This window comes from Myotis lucifugus, unplaced genomic scaffold (assembly GCF_000147115.1).
Source record: "Myotis lucifugus unplaced genomic scaffold, Myoluc2.0 scaffold_1653, whole genome shotgun sequence".
NCBI lineage: Eukaryota > Metazoa > Chordata > Mammalia > Chiroptera > Vespertilionidae > Myotis > Myotis lucifugus.
Window position 1 is genome coordinate 33,738 of NW_005872701.1, and position 11,518 is coordinate 45,255.

Sequence of the window (11,518 nt, forward strand, 5' to 3'; positions counted from 1 at the left end):
TCCTCAGGGACCTTCAGATGCAAGTCACCCCCGTCCTCTCTGCCCCGCACTTGCTGTGTCCTCAGAAGCCACAACACTCCTCTCTCCCCTCCTCCTTCCTCACGGTCCTCCACGCGGGACTGAGCTGCAGGACGGGACAGGCGCCCTCCCCAGGCTGTGGTGTCTGTGTGAGGAGGCGGTGAGTGACTGGGGGACTGAACTCACCTCAGCCCGTCTCCTCAGCGGGGGCGCCGCCATTGCCCTCTGTGGGCTGATCCGGGCGGGAGCAGAAGCCGCTGCAGGAATGGCGGTCCCTGTCCCGGCCCTGGCGTGGGTCCGGGTGGCGACTCCGAGCTTCAATCCCAAGTGTGAGCTGTGGGCACAACTGGAGGCTCCGACCATGGGCTGTGTGGCGGGGAGCAGCACTCTCCAGCCTGCTCCATGGGACTGTCCGACCAGGAAAACGTGACCGCAGGAAACAAAGACCTGAGAAGGCAAAACCCCGCCACTAGGACTCCCCTTTCCGCCCTGCCGAAGCGGCCAAACGGAAATGCCTTTTCTGAGCCTCCATTGGCTCAGCCTGGTGACATCACCTGCCATGCCTTCTGGGTATTGTAGTTCCTAAGCTCCAAGGCCAGTGTCCTGCATCTCTCAATTGAGTCCAGGACTGGATTGAGGGGCAAATAGCCCAAGAACACACCAGCTACACTCAGGGTCCTCTAGCCCCCTCAGTGCAGGTAATGCCTGGGGCAAGTTTGTTTCTCCTGTATCCCCGTGGCTGGTTTTGCCTATCTTTCTTCAGGACCTGCTCATTCTGAATGACAGGCATTTTTTCTTCATTCAGGACATTTGACATGCGTCTTCTTCAGGCCAACTATAGCTTGCAGAGGTTGCTCAAGTCTCTACCTGCCTCTAACCTGCGTCCTTTGAGTCCATTATACAAAGTTAATGTCTCAAAACAGACACTCATACTTTATATTTGTCTAATGTATCCATTTACATGTCAGCCCTGTCTCCAGATTCCTGAAGCCTTGCTGCTGCGAAAAGAGTGCCTCCTGGATGGCAAAGTTGTGGAAACTTTGTACCATGGAATACCATGCTGCACTAGAAATGAAGACTCTCTTACCCTTTCACACAGCATGGAGGGACCTGGAGAGCATCCTGCTCAGTGAAATAACTCCGTCAGAGAAAGACAAGCATCACTTCATCTCTCTCACATGTGGAATCTAATTAATTGAAAAAATAACAGATGGAGTGGTTTGAGAGACATGGAACCATGACATTGAGTGCAGAATCTCAGAGGCAAGTTGGAGGGACAGAAAAAAAAGAAAAATGAAAAAACATCCTCTGGTGAGGATTAAGCACAGGCACACACACACACACACACACACACACAAAATAAAAACATTCACCTGAGCCTTAAGCATGTCTGAAAGCAAGGGGGAAACTCTAGCTTGCTGGGTTCTGGATATGCTCTAAATTTGTGGTTAAAAATCTGTCTTCCGTAAGTTGAGTCCCTGGAAATGTTGATACTCCTCCATGGAACCTTCTCCTGCTTCACATGAGTCAATTGCTTTTGGTATTGTTGTAAGAAATGTCCAAACCTGTCTAGAACTTTTCTAAGTTCATTTGACCCAAGCCTGCCACATTGCTAGGAAGCAAAATAAGAAAAGATTGAGCACTGCTTGGGAGAATGGCAGTTTTGCACCTTTCTGGTAAGTTAGTCTCAATGGAAAAGACATATTGGGGTTTCATGAAATTTATGGATGATAAATTGGGGTTATGGGGTGGGCCTGAGGAGGGAAATCTCAGAGATTTGATAAAAACTTTAAAAAATAGCCGAAACCGGTTTGGCTCAGTGGATAGAGCGTCGGCCTGCGGACTGAAAGGTCCCAGGTTCGATTCCGGTCAAGGGTATGTACCTGGGTTGCGGGCACATCCCCAGTAGGAGATGTGCAGGAGGCAGCTGATCGATGTTTCTCTCTCATCGATGTTTCTAACTCTCTATCTCTCTCTTCTTCTCTGTAAAAAATCAATAAAATATATTTTAAAAAAAAGAAAAAAAAAACTTTAAAAAATAGACATAGACGTAGCCGGTTTGGCTCAGTGGATAGAGCGTCAGTCTCCACACTCAAGGGTCCCAGGTTTGATTTCAGTCAAGGGCATGCACCTTGGTTGCGGGCACTTCCCCAGTAGGGAGTGTGCAGAAGGCAGCTGATGGATGTCTCTCTCATCGATGTTTCTAACTCTCTATCCCTCTCCCTTTCTTTCTGTAAAAAAATCAATAAAATATATTTTTAAAAAATAGACATAAACTACTTTTAAAAAGTTTATTCAACAGTTAACAGTTAATATTTAACACAATAACAATAATAATTGGGGCCTGTGTTCTTCTGTGCTGGGAGATTGTGCCTTTAGGCGTCTCTAAAACAAAAATTTCCCTGAAAATCCAAAGGTATGTTATCCCAGATCGAAAAACACAATACACAGTCTCAATAAAGTAAAAATTGACCTTTGCAAAAACAAAAACAGGCTAGGATATAAGTAGCCCTGTGACTTGCTTTTACTTGGAAAGTTTTAACTTCAAATCATAAATGGTTACTTTTGGCCTCTGACTTTGTAAATATCATCAAGCCATGCCAGACACCCTGAACTGGCTAGGTTTAGTATATGCCAGGGGTGGGCAAACTTTTTGACTCGAGGGCTACAATGGGTTCTTAAACTGGACCAGAGGGCCGGAACAAAAGCATGGATGGAGTGTTTGTGTGAACTAATATAAATTCAAAGTAAACATCATTACATAAAAGGGTATGGTCTTTTTTGTTCTTTTTTAGTTTTATTCATTTCAAACGAGCCATAGTTTGCCCATGGCTGGTATATGCCATCATTTTTTTTTCCATACTGGGGAGTTAGAACCTGTCGGTTGAAGAGAAAATTCAATGCCTGAAGGATTGTATGCATGCATATTAGCATAACTAATGGACACAGACCCTCGGGCAGTGGGGGCTTCCCTGGGGTAGGAATGGGGGGGGGGGGGGGTTGTGGCGGGGAAGAGTCCAAAACAGGAGAAAAGAGAAATATGTAAAACTTTAGACAATAAATAATTTAAAAATATGAAAATAAAGTCAAGAAAATTCAATGAGGGTTTTATTTCCTCCCGGACACATTGCTGATATCCTCCTGAACACAATGCCCCCAGTATTGCTGGTGTACCTTTATTTGGTCTCCTAGAAGTAGTCACTCTTCAGGTCAATGAAGCCTTAGGTTCTAAATGTGCGGGAGGTATTGTAAATAACTGGCAGATCTATACATGGGGCCTTCCACAATATATGAGATGCACCTACTAATTAAATCCCAAGATTGTTGGCTCCTCTACTTCAAACAGCTCATTTGATCAAACTGCTGAACAAGATCAGTTACTTTCAAGGCTACATTCTTGCTAACCATCCTCCCTGCTGTTGTCACACCTCAAGCATATTTGGCACAGAAGGGTCTCTAGTTAGTAGAAAGTTTCTTTCCCTCCCCGCCACCCCCCTTCACACAATTCTGTTTTGAACTCTACATAACTTTCTCTGTAGTAATATTTTATAGGCTTGGGGAAAATACTAATAAGACACCTCCCTATACATCTGCCAGGCTATCTCCTGGAAAGCAAACAAACTGTAACTTTTAAAGACAGCCCCTCACATCTACTCAACTTCAGTGCTGTCCAATGCGCCTCCTTCCTTCTCCCTAAGCAACAGCCACTGCTGAAAAGAACTGTATAACTATGGTAACTTCTGCCTTCTTTACCTCTGACTAGAAAAGGTCGGTGCTGCCTGAGCACCGGTGGAAGTCCTTCCTCTTGAGTTGGACTTACCCGCCTGGCCCCCCAATAATCCCAAATTATCTCGTCTTTTCTCTTTCATTTGCGTGCGGCTCCTCTTCCAGATCCTGAACCCTGAACCACGCGGGACGTGGAGGGAAACATTTACAACACCTCCGCAACATGTTTATGGGGGCCAACGGAAATCAGTCCTATGTGGCAACTCATGACAGGGAAACAAGAAAGAACAAAGGCCTCAGGTATTCCTCATTTTCTTCAACAAATTAGACAACAGACTTAGCTTCCTGGGCACATGAGGACGGTGATTGACGCCGTTTGTAGAGACCTTATAGGTGGTTCAGATGTAATACCTTCAGCAACAGAAATATGCAGGGACATAGATCTGGCAGGACATCCTGATATTAGAAAGTGCAACATAATTACGTAGTGTTCCAACATAAAAACACACAAACACAATAGCAAAAACACTTATGGGAACTTTACATAATATAGATGATTAAATATGAGATACAATTCAGAAAAATGAGGATTCACAAATTTTGTTGTATTATTGTTAAGGCCTCACTAAGAAACTACATTTCCTACACATCTAAGAAATTTCTCCCATTTGTACTCTTATGCAAACAGTGAATATAGAAATATGGCTGAGAGAAACCTCACATTAACTGCACTCATAATGGCTTTCTCCAGTGTGAACTCTCTGATGATAATGGAGACCACTTTTACCTTTATAAGATTTCCCACATTCAGTGCATTCATAAGGCTTTTCTCCTGTATGAACTCTCTGATGTTGATGAAGGAAAGCCTTAGTGGTAAAAGACTTCCCACATTTACTACATTTATAAGGCTTTTCTCCGGTATGAACTCTTTGATGATAACGAAGGGCATTGCTCCGGATAAAAGACTTCCCACATTCACTACACTTATAAGGCTTTTCTCCTGTATGAACATTCTGATGATCACGAAGGTCACGGCTCTGTGCAAAAGATTTTCCACATTCATAGCATTTATAAGGCTTTTCTCCAGTGTGAACTCTCTGATGAGCACGAAGGGTACTGCACTCGGTAAAAGATTTTCCACATTCACTGCATTGATAAGGCTTTTCTCCTCTATGAATTCTCTGATGAGCACGAAGGGTAGCGTTCTTGGTGAAAGATTTTCCACATTCACTGCATTTATACGGCTTTTCACCTGTATGAAATCTCTGATGAACACGAAGCGTATTGCTCCGGGCAAAACATTTCCCACATTCAATGCATTTATAAGGCTTTTCTCCTGTATGAACTCTCTGATGATCACGAAGGGCATTGCTCTGTGCAAAAGATTTTCCACATTCATAGCATTTATAAGGCTTTTCCCCAGTGTGAACTCTCTGATGTCGATGAAGGAACTTCTTAGAGATAAAAGATTTTCCACATTCACTGCATTGATAAGACTTTTCTCTAGTGTGAACTCTCTGATGTCGATGAAGGATCTTCATAGAGATAAAAGATTTTCCACATTCACTGCATTGATAAGGCTTTTCTTGAGTGTGACCTCTCTGTTGATAATGAAAGCTACAACATTTGGAAAAATATTTTCCACATGCAGAGGACAGAAAACACCGACTTCCAAGGTGGACATCCTTTTCCTGAATAAATGTGTGGGTGCAACTAATGTCTTCCTTACAATCTTTTCTACTGTAATAATTTTTTGTCCTTTTAAAAGGCATCCCACATGTCGAAATTGTGGTTGGACTGTCCCCGGTCTGAGTAACCATTCGGTGGAGATGTCCTGACCCCATAAGGACACCGTGCCCAAAATTCCCGCACGTGAAATGATTCTGGGATACATTGAAATTGCAGCTGTTTGCAAGTGAGATCCTGTCCACACCTCTAGTGAAAGATTTCTCTTTCACATGCTGCTGGTGAAATTTTGCATGGAAAAAAAATTGTTTTGCACATGCCCCACACCTCAACAGTATCTGTCTGTGTTGTGTTCCCTGCAGCTCCATCATGTGGAAAATGTTTCCCAAGACCAGCCCACAACTCTCACAGGGGTGGCTCTTCTGGGAAGACAAGGCTAACTTGGGATTCCTTGCCTGTGACAATCTTACAGAAACCTTCTGTTCAGTCGTTTCCTCCATGTTTTCTCCTCCACAGCAGCAACCTGAAGAAAAGTAGGTAAAGTGCATGTTGATCTCATAAATACAGAATATCTTCATCACAATTGTTTATGTCAAAACAGGACATGATTCCATACAATGATTTTCAAGACAAGTGAGTCAGACTCTCAAGAAATAGCTGTCATAAGAAAAAAAAAGAAAAGAAAGAAATGGCTATTATATATAACATAGCCCAAAAGGTCACTGAATGAGGAAAGTCTCACCAAGGGAGGACAGAAGCACTGGCTGGCAAGAAAAGAAGAGAGGCAGGGTCTGCTCGTTATTACTCCACAAATGGCTTCCTTTAGCACCTTTCATGCTGGCGCTATGAATCTGTGTTAAATAATTTCAATGTGCTCAAACCCATAAAATATCAATCATAGTAAAGCACGGGATGTTCAGCGTCAATATAATATGGGTGCGCACTAAAGCTCTGCAGGCATGCAACAGCATTGGAGTGCAGTAAAGCCGAGATGTGTGATAGAGGTAGAGGTGCAAAGTTGAAAGAGGTTAAGGTTATCCATGGGCTGGGAAGCCGAGTAGAATGATCACTATTAAAACTGAGTCATGGAACAAGTGTCAACATTAAACAAGAAGTAGAACTGGGAAAAGAGTGGGCAATGGTAACAAAACATTTTTGTTGTTGAACAAAATGGCTTTCTAGTTATGAATGAAACAGAGCCCAGGCATGAAAACTGCCCCCAGAGTCCTTCACCAGGGCAAGACTGCCTCTGGGTCTACCCTGTCATTGATAAAGTCATCTTTCTCCTGTGACGCACAAAAGATTTTGCCTCCTTAATCCAAGTTGAGCCACAGCATGAGATAAATGACGCAAATCTTACAAGAAAATCTAAAAGGACATATGGTCAGCACTGTCTTAGAACAACAAACCACAAATGAGATCAAAGGCAAAAGACCTATGTGAGTGACATCAGCAAGATGGCAGAATCACAGACAGAGAATCTTTCCCCATCCCAGAGTAAATAGACAGCTATCCATGAGAAAAAATACCACAGGAAATGGGAATAAGAGTACCATGAAGACACACAGTAATACAGAATACCCAATAAGGACAACTGCATAGAAAGGATGAGAGGAAACTGGGTGAGGAAACACATTTGAAGATACCTAAGGTCAAAAAAAAGGGTTAATAACTACCTAACTAAATAACTAAGGAAATAAATAAATAAATAAATAAATAAAGCAAGGGTCAGTACTAGCTGGTTTACTCAGTGGATAGAGTGTCAGCCTGCGGACTGAAAGGTCCAAGGTTCCATTCCACTTAATGGCACATGCCCAGTATTTTGTGGGTTAGGTTCCCTGCAGGAGGAATGCAGGAGGGAACTGATCAGTGACACTTTCTCATCATTACTGTTTCTCTCTCTCTCTCTCTCTCTCTCTCTCTCTCTCTCTCTCTCTGTTTCTCTCTCTCTCTCTCCAACTTTCCTCTAAGAAATAAATAAAAATATATTACTTTAAAAAGAGGGTCAGCCGTGGCTGGTTTGGCTCAGTGGACAGAGCTTCGCCGGCGGACTGAAGGGTCTCAAGTTCGATTCCGGTCAAGGGCATGTACCTTGGTTCCTGGCGCATCACCAGTGGGAAGTGTGCAGGAGGCGGCTGATCGATGTTTCTCTCTCATCGATGTTTCTGACTATCTCTCTCCCTTCCTCTCTGTAAAAAATCAATAAAATATATTAAAAAAAAAAAAAAAAGAGGGTCAGCCCTAGTTGGTCATGTTCAGTGGATAGAGCATCTGCTTGTTCATGAAGGGTCTGAGCTTGGATTCAGGTCTCAGTCCCAGCTGGTGGGCATGCGGGAGGCAGCCAATTAATGATTCTCTATATTCACTGATGTTTCTCTCTCTCTCCATCTTCCTTACTGTCTGAAATCAATAAAAATATATTGTAAATAAAAAATAAAAATAAAGGGTCAGCGATACCACTATGAGCCACTGTGCTTCTGTTCTCATTGATCCTAGTGGCCTGTTCTCCAAAAACCTGGATTTTTGTTTCAAAAAACCACACAATGCCCTGGCCAGTGTGACTCAGATGACTGGAGCAGTGTCCTGTGTACTGAAGGGTCGAGGGTTCAATTCCCGGTTAGGGCACATATATCACAATGTGGCTTCCACACCCGTTTTTCCACTGTGCACATGGCAGCCGATTGATGTTTCTCCCTCATCTCTCTTTCGCCCTTGTCCCTTCCTCTCTATGTAAAAGGAATAATAAGGAAAGACATAAGAATTTCAGGGTACCCAAAAACAAAAGAGATCTCAAAAAAGTCTAGAGGCAAAGTAAATAACAAAGCAACCTACCAAAGCTGATGTATACATCAGAAAATGTAGCCTAACTGGTTTGGTTCAGTGGATAGAGCATTGGCTTGAGCACTGAAGGGTCCCACATTCAAATCTGGTCAAGGACATGTACTGTAATTGCGGGCACATCCCCAGTAGGGAGTGTGCAGGAGGCAGCTGAATTGATGTTTCTCTATCATCAATGTTTCTCACTATCCCTCTCATTCCCTTCCTCTCTGTGAAAAATCAGTAAAACATATTTTCATGAAGAAAATGTAATTCTAAGGAGAAATTTTATAGAGATAGATGCCTACATTGTCACAAAAGATCTCAAAGAACCTAACATGGCGCCTCAGGAAAGGAGAAGTCGGTATTTTTTTGGAAAAGCCACACTCAAGGGGCCAAAGAGCCCCATGTGGCTCGTGAGCCACAGTTTGCCAAACACTGGAGGGCAACAAAAGCAGTCTTGAGCAAGAAGAAAGCTCGTGGCATCACACTTCCTGACTTCAATTTATTACAAAGAGAAAGCAAGCAACCGGTGTGTTGCTGGAGAAACACAGACACATACATCAACAGAACAGAACAGAAAACACAAAAACACCCAGGCACATACTTTAAATAATCTTTGACAAAGCTGCAAGCCACAGAAGAAGGGAAAGAGAGTCTGCAATGAATGGTGCTGGTATAAATGGACATTCACATGTAAAACAACAAAACTGAACAGCACTGATAAATGGAACTCAACCTGCAGGACAGAATTAAATGTCAGCACTAAAACTTAAAACTCCTCAGGACAACCTAGAGAAAAAGTTTTGGAGGTTTGTTTTCGACAGAATTTTCTGAATGTGACACCAACCACCACACAAAATAGAAAAAATAAACAGTCCACACTGCAACAAATAAAGTAAATAGGGTCTTCACTGCACAACAGCAATGAACAAAATGAATGAAAGGCAATCTAGAAAATAGAAGAAAATACTTGCAAACCAAAGGAAGGAATCTCTTGGAGATATTGTGGATTCAGCTCTGATCAGCACAATAAAGCGAATATTGCGATATAGACAGAAATTCACACAAATAGTGGGAGTTCCCTGAGAATAATGAAGGTATATTAATACATACTGCAGGCTAATAACAATGCAATGACTCTGCCTCAAAAGCAAAGACTATATAACTTTATTAACAATATTTAATTGCTAAGCACTAGTAACAAGCACCTGAGCTTGCTAGAAACATGATGGCACTAGACTGGATGAATGCAGGGTTGCCAAAAACATGGACTTTGTAGCAAAGCTGGTGTGGGGGAGTAATATCTGCAAAGCACAATTAAGCACATGCAAAAATATGTGTTCTTGTATGTGGTAGGCAATTAATATATAAAATATACAAGGTATTCAAAAGACTCTAATAAAAAATACAGTTAATAAACAGGATAAGGATGTAGAGATAATTTTTCAAAAATATATACACATTACCAACAGCAATATAGAAAATGCTTTCTTCACTAATCAAGGTGGAAATCTATAACTATCCTGCAACAGTACCAACCACAAGTCCTTTTATGTGAATTTAGTACAGCGGGGAGTATTGGGACTTCAGGAATAGAAGGGAGCAGCAGAAACAGACCAACCCACCCCAGGACAGCAACTACCCAGGAAACTGGAAAATCCAGCAGTACCACAGTCTACCTGGGAGGACAGAGCACACTCCGGGGAATGGGGTCTGGGAAATAGAAAAGCCAATTCCAGGTCACTGGTAACAGTGAGGGTCTTACCCAGCGAGGATATAAGTTCAAAGTTCTCCAGCATCACATTCAGGTACAGCTGTCTCTGACCCTCATCAAGGAGGCTCCATTCCTCCCTGGAGAAGTACAGGGCAATGTCCTCAAAGGTCACACCAACCTGTCAGAATGGAGACAACTGAAACCAGAGCTGCCTTTCTGAGAACCAGTAATTCTATTCCTTACACACCTTCCCTCCTTCAACCACCTGCAGGGCACCCGGTTCCTGTGGACACCAGGCCCTAATGCCAGTGCAGGCTGTTGTCTCATCACAGGCCCATTACTCACTGCAATGAATGGCCCTCAGCAGAGCAGCTGGGTTGGGTGGAAGGATTGGGGGAGAGGAGGGGAGAGGGCAATGCCATTTAAGCTCTGGGCGATGCCTGCAGGGCCCCAGCCTTCCTGCCAAGCAAAACCACTGCAGTCTCCTAGATGCTGCCTCCAAGACAAAGCCAAGCGAGGGTTTATACTTCTCTATGTGCACAACAAGTCCCAGGGACCATAAGCTCACACTTCCTCCAGATGTGCACTCACCACAGTGAAATGTTTCTGCCCTTCCCACCTTCAGTCACCAAGTTCACTTCCTCAGCTCTGCCCCCTACCTGCTCCAATGCCACTGGATCTCGCTGGACTCACCCATGAACCTGGCATATGGCGGGTAGAGAGCTTGCAGTCCAGCCGGATCCAGGACCACCCCACGACCCTGATGGATCCCACTCATTCGAATAAGCCCCGAATCAGGCTGTGCCGTCCTCCCTGCAGCCTCTGATCTTTCCATCAATACTCACAGCCCACGGACTCAGGGGAAATTCAGATGCAAGTCACCCCTGTCCTCTCTGCCCTGCACTTGCTGTGTCCTCAGAAGCCGCAACACTCCTCTCTCCCCTCCACCTTCCTCACCGTCCTCCACGCGGGACTGAGCTGCAGGACGGGACAGGAGCCCTCCCCAGGCTGTGGTGTCTGTGTGAGGAGGCGGTGAGTGACTGGGGGACTGAACTCACCTCAGCCCGTCTCCTCAGCGGGGGCGCCGCCATTGCCCTCTGTGGGCTGATCCGGGCGGGAGCAGAAGCCGCTGCAGGAATGGCGGTCCCTGTCCCGGCCCTGGCGTGGGTCCGGGTGGCGACTCCGAGCTTCAATCCCAAGTGTGAGCTGTGGGCACAACTGGAGGCTCCGACCATGGGCTGTGTGGCGGGGAGCAGCACTCTCCAGCCTGCTCCATGGGACTGTCCGACCAGGAAAACGTGACCGCAGGAAACAAAGACCTGAGAAGGCAAAACCCCGCCACTAGGACTCCCCTTTCCGCCCTGCCGAAGCGGCCAAACGGAAATGCCTTTTCTGAGCCTCCATTGGCTCAGCCTGGTGACATCACCTGCCATGCCTTCTGGGTATTGTAGTTCCTAAGCTCCAAGGCCAGTGTCCTGCATCTCTCAATTGAGTCCAGGACTGGATTGAGGGGCAAATAGCCCAAGAACACACCAGCTACACTCAGGGTCCTCT

General features: G+C 44.6%; 1 protein-coding gene across 2 annotated transcripts; it reads right to left on the reverse strand.

Moving 5' to 3' along the window:
* Nucleotides 1-4,051: 4,051 nt before the first annotated feature.
* LOC102423178 (zinc finger protein 501-like) lies at nucleotides 4,052-11,167 on the reverse strand. 2 transcript variants are annotated; one of them, XM_014450018.2, is made up of 3 exons: nucleotides 11,023-11,167; nucleotides 10,016-10,142; nucleotides 4,052-5,953 (listed from the first exon to the last, which is right to left on the reverse strand). In XM_014450018.2, exons 1-3 carry the CDS (start codon nucleotides 11,053-11,055, stop codon nucleotides 4,467-4,469), a joined length of 1,647 nt encoding a protein of 548 aa, XP_014305504.1. In that variant the 5' UTR covers nucleotides 11,056-11,167; the 3' UTR covers nucleotides 4,052-4,466. The 2 variants fall into 2 exon arrangements, with proteins under 2 accessions (XP_014305504.1, XP_023604440.1); XM_023748672.1 differs by lacking the exon at nucleotides 10,016-10,142.
* Between the last annotated feature and the right edge of the window lie 351 nt (nucleotides 11,168-11,518).

Coding starts and splice junctions, on each gene's coding strand:
- LOC102423178 (XM_014450018.2), bottom strand. CDS start 11,055: ATGGCGGCGCCCCCGCTGAGGAGACGGGCTGAG. Junction 10,143..11,022: donor CGCTGAGGAGACGGGCTGAG/GTGAGTTCAGTC, acceptor CCATTCTGACAG/GTTGGTGTGACCTTTGAGGA. Junction 5,954..10,015: donor TGAACTTATATCCTCGCTGG/GTAAGACCCTCA, acceptor ACTTTTCTTCAG/GTTGCTGCTGTGGAGGAGAA.